This window comes from Pollachius pollachius, assembly GCF_949987615.1.
Source record: "Pollachius pollachius genome assembly, chromosome: 3".
Classification (NCBI taxonomy): domain Eukaryota; kingdom Metazoa; phylum Chordata; class Actinopteri; order Gadiformes; family Gadidae; genus Pollachius; species Pollachius pollachius.
In genome coordinates, this window is record NC_136936.1 from 43,634,262 (window position 1) to 43,654,451 (window position 20,190).

General features: G+C 44.9%; 1 protein-coding gene across 1 annotated transcript in view; it reads right to left on the bottom strand.

Moving 5' to 3' along the window:
* The window catches only part of lrp1bb (low density lipoprotein receptor-related protein 1Bb), a 226,681-nt gene extending 213,353 nt beyond the window's left edge, over positions 1-13,328 (bottom strand). The window contains exon 1 of the mRNA XM_079731578.1: positions 13,243-13,328. Coding sequence (XP_079587704.1) covers positions 13,243-13,327 — 85 coding nt within the window. The 5' untranslated portion in view covers position 13,328. The remainder of the gene's footprint in view (positions 1-13,242) is intronic.
* Between the last annotated feature and the right edge of the window lie 6,862 nt (positions 13,329-20,190).

Here is a 20,190-nt window from a genome sequence, read left to right on the forward strand (position 1 = left end):
GGTAAACAAAGTTGACCTCTACTCGTCACCTTGTCAGCCAACCATGTAATACTTTGATTGACTGCAGACAGCAGGAGGGTGGAAAAAACCAACAGCCCCTCTAAACACACACACACCGCAACACAACAACGCAAAACATACCTCTGCGGGGGTCTCTTGTTGACATGCCTCTTATTTCTTTTTGAATTCTTCTACTTCGCTATGCAGATCGGCCTCTAATTTGCAAGTCACAGCATATATGCTTATCAAATTGTAAAGTCTTCGGTGACTGCCATTTAATGAGGGTGTTGTCAAGGATATAGGAGTCTAGAGTATTTTTAAAGGTTTAAACTGCTTATAAAAAAGCACAGGCCCTCCTCCATTCAAACTGCAAAGTGCCGTGGTAGCAGTTTACAGGTCTCTCCCCCCTTGAATTAAGAGGATGCCAAAAGTGGATGGGGAAAAAAGAAGAGGCAGAATGACTGTAAAATAAATCATTGTGACGAACTAAATATCTGAGACAGAGTCAAGAGCAAGAAACCTTTTTTTTGGAGGGATGGAAGCAAACAGATACACAACATGTACGGACCAAGGAGCCAATCTCATTCTGAAATTCAGTTAGTGCTCCAGATTTGTTTGCCAGGTGGACCAAGAGTTTGTTTTACCCACTGCCTCATTCATTTTAAAGTCCAATCTGTTTGTTTCAGCTCTCCGAGCCGAGCAAGCCGTGGGTATCCACCATCGCCTAAAGGCTATAAATAGTAGATGGAATCCACACATTAATTAAGTGTTTGAATGACGCCATCCTGAAAGTAATAGAGCTGAATCTTGCTTCTGCCACATAAAGTAATATCGCATTTAAAGACGGTTTGTATAATTAAGTGCCATAGAGTGGTAAGGTGATTTATCCCCCCCCACCCCTTGATATATTTAAAGATTGTTTAAAGCTATTGACTATAAAAATAAGCTAGCGACTCTGATTTGAAAGCGTCCTCTCTAGAAATGTCTGTTAGAATGTCTATTCTGGGCTAGAAACCTGGCGGGAAAACATGGCTGTCTCCGTGGAAGAGGTAGCTCCCAATGCAGATATAAAGGGCTCTCGTAAGGTAACAAAAACACACACACAACCATTCCTTTTTTCATGGGATTACACACTAATTAAAATCACCTTATGAATATTATAATCCATTTCTGCCAGATCTGTTCCACTGGATGCCACTTAATTCTACACACGGCACCTTTTCAATTGCATGTTGATCAAAGTAAATATACAGAATTGAACGCAATCATATGGTCATTGATCTTTGGGTTATATAACAAATAATAAAGTTCAATTTTTTGCACAATAAATGCAAATTGGCAACCACCATTTGGGCAACAATTTCAGCAACAACGTAAAGGGTTTAAAGAGAGGTGAGGAATGACAAAAAAGAGAAGCTGATGATTGCCAGTCTAGAGCCGGCAGACACTTAGAGCAATGGAAGACCATCAAGATCACGCACACACATGGCTTCAAACACCGTTTACAACGACAGGCCATATGGAGTGTCCAATTAGCGTAACCCTCCAATTACCAGGAGCTCCCGGCAGGAAACGGCACAGAACAAGGTGAGAACAAGAGAGCAAACCCCTCACGGACCAGGCGGGAGATGGGAGGAAAAGATTACCAGGTCTGAGGTGAGGGGCAGAAATCATATAGGTTCATGATAGACATCAAGTCTGTGTCCCATATCTTTATCGCAGACATGTTTTCCTCGCTGACACCAGGCGCCTCATATGTAATTCATCAGCTAGATGAAAAGAAGAAGAGGGAAGAAAAGAGAGAAAAAAATTAAATTGTCAAACCTCTGTTTGCACATCAACGTAGAGCATTTTCAAACAGCCACTTCGGAAAACGCAAACAAGAAAATTGCGCTTGTGACTGTGGAGACAACACGCGCCTCTCCGAGCGGCGTCTCGCAGGTCTGTTGTTGTGGACAATGCCGCGTAATTGCACATCAACATAAACGTCACTCCGACACAAGGGGAGGGGGGGGAAGGAAAGGAAAGTTCCATCGTTTGACAACAATTAATCAACAAAAAGACAATCATTTCTATCGCTCTTGTCTTTTCAAATAAAGGTCACAGAACATAGCTCCTCCATTTTAAGAGAGTCCGCTCCCTGTCAGTTCCGGAGTGTTCTATCGGTTCAGGTGCCTCACCTCCATTACTCTGTTGAAATTCTCTCTTGTTTCAATTTTTTTTCCCCTTCTGAACACAGGATATTAATCGTCATAAAAGCCAGCACCACAAGTGAAAGGAAAGTGGGAGGGTTGGCTTGGGGGGGGGGGGGGGCTGAAGAAAAAAAGGGGTATGAGAACTGCTTAGGCAAGATAGCGGTGAGGCGGACAGACTTGTAGCAAGTCAGCAAACAAAACAATGGAGGCCAGGGAGAAGCAGCCGCTGTGGAACCACTATTCCAGACACTACAGTCAATCCATTAACCTCACTCTTGTCGGCGGCAAGCAACTCCCTCACACACACGCACACACACCTACCCCCACACACACAATAAACCTTCCCCCCTTTCGCTGGCCAGCGGGAGCCGGCTTACATTAAAAAGACACCCTTGCACGCATGAGTGGGAATGTATCAACGGGGCCAAGCGAGGCGAGAAATGACTAATTCACCAGATTCTTCTTTTCGCACACAAATCAATAGGACAAGACTAATGGTGGACATATGCGAACACACACACACACACACACACACACACACACACACACACACACACACACACTCCAAGCATCAATGGCTTATTTTATATAACAGACTTAAGTGATCTTGAGTGTTTTCAAGTCCTTCACCGCCTTTGATGTCATGTGTTTGAGGAAGGTTGTGAGGTGCTAATGCACTCCATAGTATCAACTGCATTCATATTTAATCCTGCCCATGGACCGCTGATCAGACCCCATTTCATAGCCCAAGATTCAATTTACCGCTGATGATCACCAAACACGGAGGTGATAAAACTATAGATAACAACACCCAGTGGTGAGGCCATACACAGGCCAATATCTTTTTAATAACAACAATAGAAAAAGCAGCAATATCTCATGTCCTTATGAATACACATTTAGAACATGATACACCTGATTTGTGTGTGCTTTTAACCAAAACACACATTATTGGATTTTCTGCCCTGTCCTAACACACATAATAAGATATTCAGATATTCAGATATAATCAGATATTATTCAGATACACATTCAATTTTAAATCTTTGCAGTAAAACTGCTAAATCTTGTCGCATCAATTACCTTAAAAAAAGAAACGCTTTCCATAGCGGAACTTGAAAAGACAAAACAAGCGACGGTTAGGAGTGGTGTTCAGCATTTAATCACTGGTAAGACATTCATCTGTGTTGTCTGTCAGCCAGGACTACAGAGTTTGGCTTTTGACAGCTTTTCCGGCTTGGCGAGGGGCCGTTTCAGGAGTACGCATCTCTTATCAGTCACAGGGACAGGGGGGGAAAGATACCTGCGACAGCCGACATGTTTGGGGTCCAAGTGCTTAATCTCGGGTCCCTTCTTCCGAGCGAGACGTATTGCCAAAGCGGGCAAGACACGAGTGATCGTTCGCATTCCGAAACCTGCGTTCCACCTGCAGCCGTGGAGTGTGTAGCAGGAGGTGGGAGAGACACAGGCGGAGGCAGAAGCAGAGGCAGAGGCAGAAGATTAAAAGAAGGAAGAAGAGGAAGAGGACACAACAATAGGAAGAGAAAGAGGGAGAGGAAGGGGAAGAATAAGAGGGGGGAAAAAGCCAAAGCACTGAGAACGCTCAAGGAGAGTGGAGCTGTCGCTCTAATAGTATCAAAGGCCTCAGACAAACAAACAAACAAACATTGGTGAACTGTGATTGATGGCAGCACAGTTAATAGGACTCCATACCCCACACAGCGGGTGGAGGGGTGGGTGGTCTCGGTGGGTATGTGGATCAATAGGCTCTCAGAAACATGTTAGGGAATCACACGGATTCCAACTCCGGTGACAGCTCGCCGCCAATCTAATTTTAACACAAGGTAATACAGAGGCAGTGTTTCTACTGGGTTCATTTAGGGCCGTGTCGGTCCTAAACAAACACACAAAGACCCAGAAGAGAGTGCTGGGGTTGGCTGCAGGTGTTTGTGTGAGTGTGTGAGGAGGGGAATGTGTGTGAGAAGGGATGAGTATGACGGGGGGTTGGGTGGGTTAGGGGAGGTTGAAAAGACTGGGATGGTGGTGTTGTGATGGTTTCAAAGTGCTGTGCCGTGAAAGTACTATGAATAATTCATGTTGGGTGACAGAGATATTTTAGGCTTGGAAAAAACAAAGGAGAGAAAGAATTCCTCTGGACTCTTCCTGGCTATGGACAATATGGCTTTTTCTACCCTTATTGTAAGGTGGATTTAAACATACGGCCCAAATATTCGGAGAAACTGTCTGCAGGTTTGATAAGGCAATCATTGCTTTGCACAGGGGAAAGGAAACGATGCCAGTCATTTTCTGCCCCATCCACGACCTCAGCCTCCTGGTATGGAGACCGGAATGCCGCCAGCCCTGCCAGGAAATGCAGCCACAACATGGACATAACACCCCTAATCAGTCCACATTTGCGGTTCGGTCTGTGTATGCGAGAGCGTGAGTGCCTGTGTGGGCAAGAGACTTCCAGTCCCAATCGTATCATGTTCTGTAAACACATGTAGGTTAATTAGCTGTTACTAATGCAGACATTCAACAACTAATTTATTTGTTATTATCTCAATATACAATTAAAATGTTTTCTATGGAGAACACTCTCCAGGGTTTGATCTGAAATAGTATGCAGGCACTTTATAAAGAAACCTTCAACATGGTGGACGCAATGAGAGACAATATATGCCATCCGCAGCTAGCAATGGGCACAACGACCATTTGTCCCTCTTAAAACCATCATTACCAAGAAACAATTTAGTTGACCAACACACACACACTTTTTACACTTTCTACCTTTTCTTTTCAAATGGCAACTGGAAAAGGTGAGTGTGGACCATGCTTTGGCGGTGTTCTTAGAATAACTACCGTAAAAACCAGCTGAGAACATACATTACTCACGCTAAGCAAATAGCTACATTACATGAGCAGCTAACTAAATCAGACAAGCAGTTGGCAGAGAGCTAAACATATATATTTTTATTCCTGTCCCGATCTTCTTGTATCAGAACATGACTCATTACACATATCATACCACCTCATGTGGCAAGGGAAGAGGTTGTAGCAGTCTGGGTGAGTGGGTGGCCTGGCACCATGAGGCGTCAGGCTTTCTCATATGCTGAAGCGCTAATTGAACCTAGTAATAATTATAAATGTCTGTATTTTGCTGCAATTTTCTTTTGGGACCGATGCATAATTTTTTTCTGTTTTGCATAATGCTGCACATTTATGTTTGATTCATGTATGTATGTGAATATTTTGTTTATTTCCTCGAGCTACTACAAATTCCCAGCCTAATTCCTACGTAGAGCAAAGGCTCTCCTCTGCATTTTAACTACTCCTGCATATCGATCATCTGGTTAATGGCGGCAATATATTCAGTCTTTAAGGGAAATGGCTCGTGAGCACAACTTAAAAAACAAATCAGGGCGAAAAAAATGTTTTACTTCTTTAGATGTGTGCAAAGCGCTAATAGCATATGGGTTTGGTCATAAAGTGACCAAACCCATAAAAGCAAAATGATGGGCTAAAAAGGAGCTGTGCATTAAAATGAATCACTCATACTACTCAATATGTCTCTGTCGGTCTAGACCGGGTTATCTTCGCTCATCGGGAGGCGAGAGCGCGGCATCTCCCACTGGCATCAGACTTGTGGACTGAATGAGATGCGTTGGGGGAGGAGAGAGATGCAGGGGTGAGAGGTGGTGGGGGTGCTGGATGAATCCTTCCCCTGTTCTGGCTTTCTGGGCCCGCATTGCCTGATAGGTCCTCGCGCCCTTGGTCTGTGCCAGGTGGCAGCTGGGACATCTCTCTCTCTCTCTCTCTCTCTCTCTAGCTTCACCCTAGCTTCAGCAGGCAACAGTTTGGCCCTCAGTTGCAGCCCTCAAACCCCCACCACCACCACCATCACCAAGGGCACCGCCCCCGAGACCCGCCTCCTGACCTGCAGACTGTACCCATGCGGCGGCGGCTGTGACAGGTAGCTTTGTTCCTCGGCCATTAACCGTTATCCATTTGTTTTGATCCAGCAGATGTATGGTATAGTGAACGCATCCATTTTTTGCACAGAAGGACAGCCAAGATGGCACAGCACAGTGGAGCACCTTCCATTGATTTCTATGGCAGCGTTTCCCGGCCGAATGCAAAAGCTGATGGAGTGCTCATTAAAGGTGGAGCTAGACGGCTCCGGCGGAGCTGAGGAGTTACGGATCGGGTTTATCTGTATATTTTTTATTATTTTGGGGGCCATCCAAGGTCATTGCAACATCCCTCCTTAAAGCTATGCCTATGCACAGAACAACATTTTGTCCAAAACGAGTCCATAGCCAGACTTTCACGCAGTTCATCATGAATTACTTAATTAAGTATGAAACAGCGTTGTTACACTGCATCATTGAATGTCATCTCCAGGTGCATTTTGCTTACAAAACAATGATATTTGCATATGACATGCCTCCACCCAATTAAAGGTTTCTAGAGAAAGTAACCCTCAAAATTACTTTTTTAGCACATTTCCCTTGTCATATTACAAATGTAACCATTTAACACAGCATGAAATAACATAACAGAATTCAGTCTTGCACCCATTCAACATTTAAATCAAATCAACTTCAATGAAGCCCATGTGAGCCCGGCATTAAAAGGAATCATAACACAGTCGAGATCTGCTCTGGTAAAGAGTAAACAATAGGCAGTGGGTACTGCCACCATCCAATTCTAAACGGTCTTAGCTCCCATCCCTTTGTCGTTATGTCCAGCACTAATTTCCTCTTTCACTTGGAAATCACGGAATGCCATTTCACGCTGTTCCTCTTCTTAGATTGCCAATCATCCATATAATAACAAATAAAATGTATTTGCCAAACGGCGGGTCCACTTTGCATGCGACAAGGGTGGTCAGTGCTTGGTAGTCGGTTGAGACAAATTAAACCATTTGTTTGACGGAGCTGTTCAGACCGACAAGCAAGAACGGAGTTACATTTTCAGCAGAGCGGAGAAAAAGGCTTTCTCAGAAAAGCAATTAAGGTTGCCTACCCTCTTGCAGACTAAATGGTTATCCAAAATCTGACCAGAATGCATCAGCTCAAAGGTCAGCCAATCAAATGCGTAGTTAGGCTATCAGAACAATAAGCTGATTGCAAACAATTGTGTAAATTACAGGCTTATGTATTTTTGAATGATTCAAATGTGCCTTAAGTGTTTGGCTTTTGAAGCCGCTAATGACTTTCATAGGAATTTGTGAAAGGAAAATTGTACTAGTGCTTACTGATAAAAGGTATCAACCTGATACCGCAAAAGACTGATCCGTGATAGAGGCTATATTTACAAGAGCCATGCTGGTGCTTGTGTTGCTGTGAAGTTCAACAATGTTTCATAAACTTTATTGATCATAAACTATATAATCAACTATAAAACTATTGATTATATTAATATGGCTGTTCTCTAGACATTTATTCTTATCATTAAAGTATGCATTATGTCATAATATTAACCCAATGTTATTTACTTATCAACAAACACACAGAGCATTATTATCATTATTTAACTTAAATTACACGTTAAATCACATATAAACTCAATGAACTCCTTTTCCTTAGGAAGGTTCCCAACTGAGTGAAACAACCCGGAAGCATCCAAGTGGCAGATATAATGTAGCTGTTGGAGTTCTCTAGAAAGGTCCTTCAATGCTTCCTTACTTATCTCCTTTAGCATAGGGTACACTTGACCATCCTTTACCAAAGGAAATAAGATAATGCCGTCCAACAATTCCTTGCGGAAGCAACATTTAAAGTGACACACCATTGTGTGTCACTTTAAAAGAAAATGATCAACATTATCGACAATTGTGAACAGAAGGGTGTGTGTGAGCAAACATTCTCAAGCCTTTTTTATTTCAATTCCAGTTTCAATTTGGTAATGAAGTGATATCTTTTTGTTTTTTACAAAAAACTTTTTGGTTATCCATGTTTACACAGCCTAAATGAAACAAACATGGTAAGGTCGCACAGAACGAGGCAACAAGCTGCGCATTTTGCATTCAATATTTTTTATATATTTCAGTATGCAGAATTACTTTCTTAGAGCTGTTAAATTCTTTATTATGGAAACATAAATTCTATAAAATGTTTTCTGAGTTTCAAATATTTTTTGGGATTGTGATTTTGATCAGTCAGTAACCCTACTTGCCAAAGCGTCAAGCAGATGCTAGTATCCTCGTTTTATTGCATGATGAGTTAATTGTGTATAGCTTTTTTAATTTAACGACACTACTATGTAAATACAGGTATTAAAGCTAGCATAATTTTTTTTGTCGTTTTATAAACAGCTTTAATTTTTTCTATGTTGACACTTTTTTGCTCATATCATGCAGCCCTAATTGGAATTTCTTCAAAATGTTCTGAAGTGGCTTCTCTCTCCCCCTCTCTCTCTCTCTTTCCGGTTTTGTTCCAGCCCATTGTCTCTGCCTCTCTCTCTGGTTTCTGTCCAGCCCTTTGTCTCTGCCTCTCTCTTTCTGTATATGGCCAATTCCCGATAACACTATCCCTATGGCAACCTACGCCTCTGCCATAGCACGCCCTGTATCCTCTGCACCATGACGGCTATTGGGAACACTTACTGAGTTGTTTGGACTTTGGGAGGGGACAGGGGTCAATCGCACCACTGGTCATCGGTTAAACAAAAAAAGAGCAGCCCGCCTTGGCATTTTCAGAAGGGCATCCGATGGACTCGAAACAAACGTCCCTCCGCTTCTGTAGTAGGGCGTGTGTGTCAATGTGTGCGTGTGTGCTGAGCATACACTGTTATGCAGGGGGCAGATCCTACGGGTGCTGCCTCCATCCAGCTGGCCGTTCACCCCTCTCAATTTGACGAGCAGCCCGGTAGCCACAGACCCACTAACACAACTCACACCATCCAGCCCCTTACCACCCACCCTGCTGGGACACCTCTTCAAAGCTCTCTCTCTCTCTCTCTCTCTCTCTCTCTCTCTCTCTCTCTCTCTCTCTCTCTCTCTCTCTCTCTCTCTCTCATCTCTCTCTCTCTCTCTCTCTCTCTCTCTCTCTCTCTCTCTCTCTCTCTCTATCCCGGACACAGTTCGTACTCCAAGAACTCCAGCAACTGACTGACTTTGTCCTCGACAATCTGAAGTCCACCTGGCGGACAGTGAAAACAGGAACCACTTCAAACCCTTATTTCCATGAGAGTCACGGCTCTGCCTTTCCACATCTATGACATACAAATATTGCACACCGCTACACAGCGCTACAAGCGGGCTAATCCTTCCACTCTTGCTCCTATGGGCTCCGCTCATTCGGCGGCATGTTATGGCATTTTGCATTTTAAATCATCAATAATGTATGCATGCTTATTTCTCCAGCAGCCATCTGAGGATCAGGCTGAGCCGAGCACTTTGATTCAACTCCGACGAGATTGTGTCGCTTCTGAAGCAAGACTCATTGATTTATTAATCACATCTTCAATTCTATAACATTTTCCCGGGAAAGGGGAGGGGCTTATGTCCTACACAACCACAACGCCCAGATAATTAAGTCAAATGGGAAAATCAACACCCAGCAAATCATGTGGGTTTGAACACCTTAGCTCCTCCCTCTGCCAGGAATCGATGCCTCAGAGTCAATTTGCGGCGAATGGCTTACGCAATCCCAGCCAATCTATGGCTGATTCAATTGTGGCCCGCTAAGACAAGGAGCGGGGCGATACTGAAGTTGACACAATCAAAATCCAATGGTTACTGCGGTCAATAATTGTGTTCTGGTGAGGCAGAGGCACGAGGCCTCGCGACAACATCCTGTAATGCAATGACACACCTGGGAGCGCCATCAAACTCCACGCCGGAGGCTGCGCTCCCACCTCTGCCCTTCAATACATGTAAGTGCTCGCTGATTGTAGCACTTCAACCACTGAGGCTCTGGTGGTTACCTTATTCCAGCTGCTGTTCGCAAACATTTCTCTGTGTGGCTCATGAACTTGAGTGGAAAACGCTCGGCCTAAAATCGCTCCGTTAAGGACTACTGATGGTCCAAAAAAGAAAATCGGAGTAATCAACCCAAAGAAAGAAAACACAAAAGAGGTGCACTGGGAGCACGGTTAGTCATTTTGTGAGTGCTTGATAGTGTAGTGAGGCTTTGTGTGGATATTGAAAAATGAAAGTCGGGCTTTATGTAAACGTGGCCTCTGGATTTCACGGCTGTCCAAGATACTAGCAACATCTGCTCTGAGTCAAAAGTATTCTGGCTGCCTTGAAAACTAATTTGCTTTCACCACGCACAAAACTACTAAAATAGGTAGAAGAAGAAGAAGAAGAAGAAGCAGCAAAAAATCCTCCAACCCAAACACCCCACCTCCTATACGGGCACTGCCAGTGCCCTGCGGGACCTCAGATGTCGGCTGGCCAGCCACCCGGTGAGTACTTCCTGATATGACTCTGTACTTCCTCTGGGCTTCAAGGGGACGTTTAAAGAAAAACTAAGCCTAAACCTGGACCCGTTTGTGGTTTCTCCAAAAACAAAATAAAGATCCAGCCATCAGGGGTCTGGAGGTTACCACCGGTTGGCCCTCTGGGGGATCATGTGTCGCTGAGGCGGACACATTGGCTGCCCTGTAAGGACAGGATGTGGACAGAAGTGCGGGGCTGAGCCGCGTCCGTGTGCTCGTGAGCTCATTTGAAGTTAATGTCCTCCAGGCAGAGATTTAAGACAGCTATGAAAACAAGACTCAGTCCCGCCATAGAAGGTCAACAGTAAGTTACAACCTAGCAGTTTCCCTGGAAAGTCTCCTGACCCTGCTCTTCACGTTACGTAACCTTAACACAGTGTGAAATACGATTGAGAGCCTGGAGGTCCATTCAGGCGAGTCTTCGTTGTCTTTGATGATTTTCTTTTTTTCTGAGTGGACCAGGGGATTCTGAGGACATTGTTTTGCATAATCCTCCTTAAATTCTGATTTATCATGAACGAACGCAACTCGGTAACTGATTTCCCCCTTTTTTCAAGCAATACAACAGAGTAATACAGCTACCTTGGTAATATAAATTGGACCGAACACTTATTAGTTCAGTAGAGCTGTAGAGTAGCAGCTAATGCATAACCGAGGATATGATGCTAAGAGTTTATTATTGGATCACTCGATACAAATGTATGTTGACTGAATCAGCAGATTAGCTCTAAAGCTTTTACTGTATTGGTCAACAAATAGGACAAGGTCACTCACTTATCTCTTTGATCTTCAATTGCATCTCTATCTCCCATTCCTATCAGATTCTCTGCTGAACCATCCAACGCATGTGCTCACCCCTAACTCACACATGCACAAACGCATGCACACACACACAGAGATACACACCGATTGATAGGATCTGACTTAATTAGCTCCTAAAGGAAGCCGTCTCTACATTAGTGAAAGGGTGACACCTTCCAGCAGCCTCCGTTGCTGTGGCCCTTTATAAACAGGGTGTATATTTCAGACAACCTTGAGCTGCATGTGCTGGCCGATGCTTATCTGGTGCTGCGGTCACGACCAAAGATCGAGGACGTTTTGATTAGAAACTACAACAAAAAAAAATATATAGTAGACATATATCAGTAGAGAACTACATTGAAAACATACTGAGCTCCCAACGAGCAGTTAATGGAGGTGAGAACGCACAGCAAAAGTTACTTCCAGCACTGCAAGCTCACTTTCTACAGGGTCTGAGATGGCAGTTAGTGGTTTATTATCAACATCACTCTTAATCTACTTCACAAACCACAGAAACTAATTAATTTGTGATCAATTGGTACCACAACCAGTTTACTGCAGACAACTTTGGATTGCTGTCATAACAATGTTTTGGAAAGACACTGCTGTGAGCATTTGCATCTGCTTACAATATTACAAAATATGTCGAGAACGGCACCTCGAAGAGGTACCAGATATTACGGTGTGTGTGTGTGTGGGGTGTGTGTGTGTGTGTGTGTGTGGGGTGTGTGTGTGTGTGTGTGTGTGTGTGTGTGTGTGTGTGTGTGTGTGTGTGTGTGTGTGTGTGCGCGCGCGCGCGTGTGTGTGTGTGTGTGTGTGTGTGTGTGTGTGTGTGTGTGTGTGTGTGTGTCTGAGACTCTACCTCCTTTATTTTTGAACGTGTGTTTAACACAGTCTAGGCTCAAGAAAAAAACGGCGAGTTTCAACTCGCTGAGCTTGTAATTATTGAATGCAAATTACAAAAAAGACAATAGGCTACCATTTAATGCATAAAGTGGGACAACCGTTTTGTTTTGTTTTTTATCAATATTCATTAACCTCAAACAATTGCCACACATCCGCAGAGTATACCGAGGACATGCAATCATTTTCATATTCGTTAACGGTCGATACGTTGCGTAATGGGCTACTGTGTTTCCCGCTATTTACACCGAGCCCACGCCGCACGCGCTCTGCGTTTCACCCCCATGCCAAACTAGCCGACATAGCATACATGTAGAGCAGACTTTAAATACATGGAGAGCAGACTTTATACAGGTAGATCAGACTCGTCGACTCCGCTGATGCCGGGAGTTCACCTGCTGCATATCGGTTAGTAGCCTTACTGATGCTATGGTTCATGCTCCGCGCACACACACAAACACACACACACACATACTCCGTAGTTCCTGGAAATGTAAAGCCGTTTACCCACAGCCAAGTGTTTAACAAGTCCAAGGTGCCCCCACGACTCCCGTGGCTTTTATCCAATGTATGGGCCTGAACAAGTCAATGGGGTTGTTTCAGAGATTTGCCACGGAACGTGCACAGACCACCGATGTTCCGGAACGGCTTAAGTCCCCAAAAAATTGCATATGGGCTTGCCCTCCGTTATGCTCTCGTTACAACCAGGACTACATCTACAAATAGCATAATCCGACCGCAAATGATGGAGAAAAGCTTAAGAAATTACCGGTTTCATCCTATAATTCAAGGAAATCACACCAATAGGAGCAGGTAAGGAAGTAGTAATTGAAGCCCATGCACCAACAGAGTGCCAAGTTTGAGTAGACTGCGCATCCGCTCAGTTCGTCCTTACCTTCCGCCGAGTCCGAGGCGACCAGGGGCTCGATGCGCGAAAATAATCCCGATATGGAGAGAAAGGCGATAACGAATTGGGACATCGTTGCGGAGAGCGGGCTCGAGCCACGGCACTTCTCTCTCCCGCCAGTCCGACCGAGTCTCCCCCCTCCTCGGTGTCGTCGAGAGCCGTTATTCAGTAAAAAAAAAAAATCAACTGGAAAGCGGTTTGCAGAGCGGACCAACACACCCCGACCAGTCCGCACATCCACGCCGCTGTGGAGCTCTTTAGGTGTGCGGTGTGAGTGAGGTACGCGTGTGTGTGTGTGTGTGTGTGTGTGTGGGGGGGGGGGGGGGGGGGGGGGGGGGAGAGAGAGAGAGCGAGAGAGAGCGCGCGAGAGAGAGAGAGAGAGAGAGAGAGAGAGAGAGAGAGAGAGGGAGAGGGAGAAGGAGAAAGAGAGAGAGAGACAGAGGGATGAGAGGGGGCAGATGATGGAAGGCGGGTTGGGAGCGGGAGTGCGCCTTTCTTGTCTTTTTTTTCTCTCCTCTCCAATGATAAATGGCACCAAGGTGGAGCAGGGTGGGATGAATAGGCTACGGCGATCAGTTTTAAGAGCCTTTTCTGACGTTTTACTGTGAGCGTGCCAGTGTGTTTAGGGAAGGAGATATGACTGATCTAACAAGAGGTGATGTCGTTCAGAGATTTGGAGACCACTTATTTTCCAGAATCATGTTCGGCTTTTTCTTCATTCAATTTTGTATTTAAAATAATAGACTAATGTCATGTCTTATAACAAGGCGGAATATAATAGTAAACTACCCACTAATACAATCTGTAAACTAACTGTTAAATTTATAATAACTTATCACAACAATTTGTGATGCAAAAAAAGTTTCTGCTTGACTTCCAGGATCAATGTCGATCCATATGTTTTGCTTTATGTATATATATATATATATATATATATATATATATGTGTGTGTGTGTGTAATATTTAACCCTGTGAGGTCTCTGCTTTTAGCATCCTTGAGATTCCACACAGTGTTGCAATGATGGGTCCAACTCGAAGTGAACTGGCAGCACAAAGCCGTTTTAAGAGACACTAGACAACCCCCACACACACACGCACACACACACACACTCATACACACGGCAGAAAGTCCCTGGTTAGGCCTACGGCTTGCACAGCCCCTCCACCATCCATCTCGGTGTTCTCCCCGGACCTTTTGGAACCCTTAGCTAGCTCCCTCGCACACAGAGAACCACCCTGAGTGTTTCACACACACTGCAACACTTAGCAGCTCCATGGAGCAGGCGAGGTAATGCCCTGATTTAATGGTAGCCTATAAGTCCTCCTGAAAGAAAATGGGGATGTTTTTTTTTGGGGGGGATGGGGGGGTTCCAGACAACAGTCACTAGGTGTAGTCTACCTGTAGTTGTTGGTTGGCCATGCAGACTTAAGCAGGGAAGCAAACATGCATTAAACGTATCCTTTTCTATGGATGATGTCTATTTTATCATTTTAGCACATTCATTGTAATTGCAACATTATTACTTTATTTGGGTTAAGCTTCTTCATTTGATTAATATGCCCACAAGAAGTGTTATCGTCAATGTCTAGGCAGAAGGATGGATTAAGCAGAGTGAACTTCAAGACGAAAAAAACGTTTTCTAATACCTAGGAATGATTATGGGTCCAAACTAAATTTAGTTTTGTGGTCGAGTTGCTACAGGGAAAGAACAAGTCAAACTAGAAGGTTTGAATTTAATAGATTTTTTAAATTTTTTCTACCATGCCAATACTGTATCCAATTTTCAGGATTGCATTGTCTGTAGCTTCATTCAACCGAGAACTGCCCATGCTCTGGAGTTTGCCAGGGATGTCTTTTGAACCCAGACAGCATTTTCCCCATAACAATGGTCTGGTCTGCCAAGCGATTGTATGTCCTCCACCTTTTCTACCTTGACCTCTGAAACACTGCTCGTTATTTAATTCCCCGTCTGACTTATCATTTCCTCCAGCGGCAGCAGAGCTGTTTTGTTGTGAAACAAAAAAAGATTCCAAAAGATTTGCTTGCCTCATATGCCTATTCAACTTCACCTTTAACCCTTATTAGCAACCTCCGTCCAACACAATACACATTCACCATGGCAGCTTACGTCCATAGCCCTTATGCTAATAATGAGCACAGCACTGAACCAAGAGGGCTTGCATCTGTCAATACGAGTGATGCTCACTCCGGACCAGCAGCTGTGTCAGGGAGAATCAACAGTAGACCCAGCGATGCTGCTAAGAGCCGGGCTTCTGGGATGACTGAGGCCAGGGCAGCCTAATAGGCCTGCGGCGATCCCCGTATGTCACTCCCCGGGGTTCCAGGGCCTGACATACAGCACCCAGGATGATGGAGCTCTCACGTCCAGGCCCGTCCGCCTGTCACTAGTACAACACCCCCAGATGAACCGCGGGCGTCCTCAAACACGAGGTCCATGTGCAGCTGAGGTCAGTCATCTCCATGTACCTGCAGAGCACCAGGAGCCACACTCTCTCTATAGGTGCAGGATTTGTTTAGACACCGGTGCCCTTGGATCTGCGCAAGCCACCTGTTGAAGCTTTGGTGATGGTTTTTGTAACATTAACCAGCTGGGCTTCAACTAACAAGCTGCCACAGCTTTCAAGGCTGCTCGCGATTGAACAAAACATGGCAGAGATGCATCAACCGACCCTGCCCAAGCCCTTGTTGTATACTCACCATCGTGACGAGCCAAACAAGCACATGAGCTAGTGGTTTGGCCTTTGCTAGCACCACGCATCCTGCCAAACCGATGCAACACTCCTCCGGCCTGGGATGTCAAAAGCAATTCCATCAGTGGAGCAACCAGACAAATATGGTTGTTTTTTTTCAAACAAGGCATGACATTTGCTGCATTCTTGTCTTGACAGTTTTTTGAACGGAGGGGTAGAAAATCAGACGGAACGACGCCACTCCGGCCTGTCACCTTGTCGTGGGAGTATGAGGTGGCACGCCATGGTGCTAGAGTGATGAGGTCCCATTGCCGCCCACTCCCCAGACCCCCAGAGGCAGGGAGACTTTGCTAATCAAGCGGGGGGACAAACAAAGCCATTCGCCACACAATCCTCCTCATATTTTTTTTTGAGGAGGGGCTAGTGCAGCACCAGAACATAAAATGGATCTTTTTTGGAAAGGGAAAGATAGAGCTCTGGTTGTTTGGTATGTGTTTACATTTGTTTGTTTTTTAATATGCGCTCGCACGGGCATGCAGCAGATGACATGCTGTGGGGTTAAACTGCCATCAAATTGATTTAAGATTCTTCAGCCACACTCGGTGATGCATAAATAAAACCATCAGAGGCCCGTATGTGTTCCCGTTTCCTGGGAAACAACACAGGCCGTTAGGGCAGTGGTGCCACTAAGAGTCATTTGTTTGAAACTGGAACCTATATAGGGTGCCGTTTCTATTAATCTTAAACGATGGACCTTAGTGATTTTCATAACACCATCGCCCTTCGGGATGGGTGTGTGAGCGGTGCAACTCGCAATTGGATCTAGCAGTTTCCAACGTGCATCTCGGAGGAAATGTGCAGTGAACCTGAATTTTCACAAATGCAGAGCAACTGTAATGCCATTTCCAATTGTTATACAGAAGCTATTTGAATAGAGAGAGAGCAATTTCAACGTAATTATCTCCGTTGTAAGCCACAAAGGGGGAAACATAAGGCCCCACAAATACTTTTATTTATTTGGGAGTGAAGGAGCCATTGTGATCTTGCGAGCGATGAATAACATCACATTCCTGTAGTTTTTCATAGGTATGTTCTAATATTAATCTTTGTTGATGTTTTTTTTCTCCTTTTTAAATATGCAAACACACTTAAGCCTTCTCCCTTGGGAAAAGACAAAAGGAAAAACTCAAACGCACGCACACACAAGCGCACACACACACACACACACACACACAAACACACCCACGTATCCCCCTCTCCACCAGTGCAGGCAATTCACTCTGAAGCCTAACTTACTACTGCCATCTAGGGATATGTATGGCTGCTGGCTAAATGTGCTCAGCGTCACTGCTGGAATACCAGCACATTGATGTTCTCACGGGCATGATACAATGATAAACAAACATAGAACCGTAATGTTCGAAGGAAAAACATCACGTGTCGTACACTCATCCTCTACTTAAACCAGAGTGCCTGGACAATAAAAACCAAAGGCATACTTGCAAGGTCTGCATACAGGAATTGATTTGAACCCAGGTCCAGGTCAAGGCAGCCTGTGTATGTTCTTGCTTTGCCTTCGGATTTGCTATCCTACCGTCATGAATTCTTAAAGTGTGACATTGTAAGGATAGTATAAAACGAGACAAAACATTTCACTACAAATATGCAGTTTGAGTTTGTACTTTTGAATTGATTTTTCGTAAGTTACACACTACAATTTATAACAAGTTAAAGTGCTGTGGCCTTCAAAATATAATACAAAATAAGATACTGTAGACCTGTAGATGCTTCTGGTTGCTTCTGAGTTATGTTTGTGAGTGTGTGTACGTTTGTGTTTGAAAGAAAGCAAAGAATTTTTAGAATCCATGCCTTTTTAACACACTGTATCCAACACACTCTTTTGTCCATGACTTATTCAAATTGTTAATTCCCTAACTGAGGGTATTGCAGCCTGACCATAAATGACGTGTGTTTATTTATTTTTAACTCTGTGTGTGTCTGCGTGTTTAGTGTGTGCGTGTGTGTCTGTATATGTGTGTGTGTGTGTGTGTGTGTGTGTGTGTGTGTATGTGTGTGTGTGTGTGTGTGTGTGTGTGTGTGTGTGTGTGTGTGTGTTTCTGTGCCTCCATCTGGATCTGACAGTTGAGGTGCCTCCTTGTTATACATCTATTTTTCTCCGTGGATGCTGGCAGACAATGAGGTGAAAGTCGCTGCTCCCTACCGTTGCTAGCACTCTCACATCCCAGCAGGAGTCCACTCCCACCCAATAACAGACTCAATCTCAAGGCTCCCTGGCGTAAAGAGTGGGGCGGTAGCGTCACCTCTTTGTTGTTGTTGTGTGTTGTGGTTGCAGAGATGGACACACATCTGATTTCAGAACGCACAGCATTAACCCGGGCAAACACAGATGCACGGTCAGAAACGCAAACGAACTGACACACACACACACACACAGTTGTGTTGTTTATACTTGATTCATACTGATATGAACATGCAAGTTTACTAATATGCAATGGATGGCACACACATGCTCTCACACACACACACACACACAGGCTCAGTCCTACACTATCTCTTGAGTTTCAAAGAGGACGAAAGAGAGGGATAGAGAAGGAGGCAGGAGCAGTAGTGGGCTGAGTCGAAGTGTTAGTCTGTCTGTAGGTTGGGGGTAGGATGTGGGGGTGGAGGTGTTAGTCTGACTCCAGGGTGGGGGTAGGATGTAGGGGTGGAGGTGTTAGTCTGTCTGTAGGTTGGGGGTAGGATGTAGGGGTGGAGGTGTTAGTCTGTCTGTAGGTTGGGGGTAGGATGTGGGAGGTGTTAGTCTGTCTGTAGGTTGGGGGTAGGATGTAGGGGTGGAGGTGTTAGTCTGTCTGTAGGTTGGGGGTAGGATGTAGGGGTGGAGGTGTTAGTCTGTCTGTAGGTTGGGGGTAGGATGTAGGGGTGGAGGTGTTAGTCTGTCTGTAGGTTGGGGGTAGGATGTAGGGGTGGAGGTGTTAGTCTGTCTGTAGGTTGGAGGTAGGATGTAGGGGTGGAGGTGTTAGTCTGTCTGTAGGTTGGGGGTAGGATGTAGGGGTGGAGGTGTTAGTCTGTCTGTAGGTTGGGGGTAGGATGTGGGGGTGGAGGTGTTAGTCTGACTCCAGGGTGGGGGTAGGATGTGGCGGTGGAGGTGGTAGTCCTGGGATTGGGGTGATAATCAGAGTGTGCAAAATAATATAGAGGTGGAGAGACAGCCGCTGTTTAGCTGACTATTGATTAATCGTGCCTGCGCTCCCTGATTGGATGTGTGGGTAGGTGTGTGGTGGGGTGAGAGGGGGTCAGAGGTGGCAGTGCGTCAGCCAACCTGCCTGAAAGGGTCCTCACCCCCTGCCCAGTCTCCACCTCGAGCCCATTATGCTCCGCTGTGACAAGGCAGCTTTTAATTGGATGTTATGCAATTAGCCGTAGCATCTGTCTGATTCGCTAACGATGCGTGACGCGGCGGCTTCAAAAGAACGAAAATAATATATGGAATTAAAACACAACAATCAACAACCAGAAAAATGTCAAGAAGGAGTACTTATACCAAGTAGCAAGGTTTTTGATGCCTTTTCATTGTGATGTCATGTCCCCGTTATCTTTTGATTGGTTGGCAGCTGGGCCCTGCTCATCTGTAACCAATGGCAACACCTCCACTTCATGGTGCTTCTTTTTAGGTGCTTCTTTTTACAAGCTGTTGCAGTAAACCAGCACACACACACACACACACAAACACACATACACAGACACACCCATACACACGGGTCCTCCACAACATCTTAATTAGGTAATTATCGGACTTGTTTGAGTAGGGAGAAGACAGCCGACAGCGTTCACGTGATCCGCCTAAAATGAAGGGCTCCGCGTAGCATAGGAATATGAATTGCCTTTAGCAAGTCACTGGACGACTTAGATTGAGGCAGAGAGAAGAGAGAGAGAGAGAGAGAGAGAGAGAGAGAGAGAGAGAGAGAGAGAGAGAGAGAGAGAGAGAGAGAGAGGGAGAGAGAGAAGAAGTAGTCAGAGGTTGGCCTTCCCTACTATTGCCTACCAAACAAGCAACAACTTCCATTTTTTCCCTCAGTCTCTAAAGGTTAGGTCTAAAAGGGTTCATTGTTGCGCTGTCCTTGTTCAAGGATAATAATGTCAATACTCAGAACCCACCATACCGCTTCTGCTTTGCTTTGGATTTATTGTGGTCCCACAGAGCC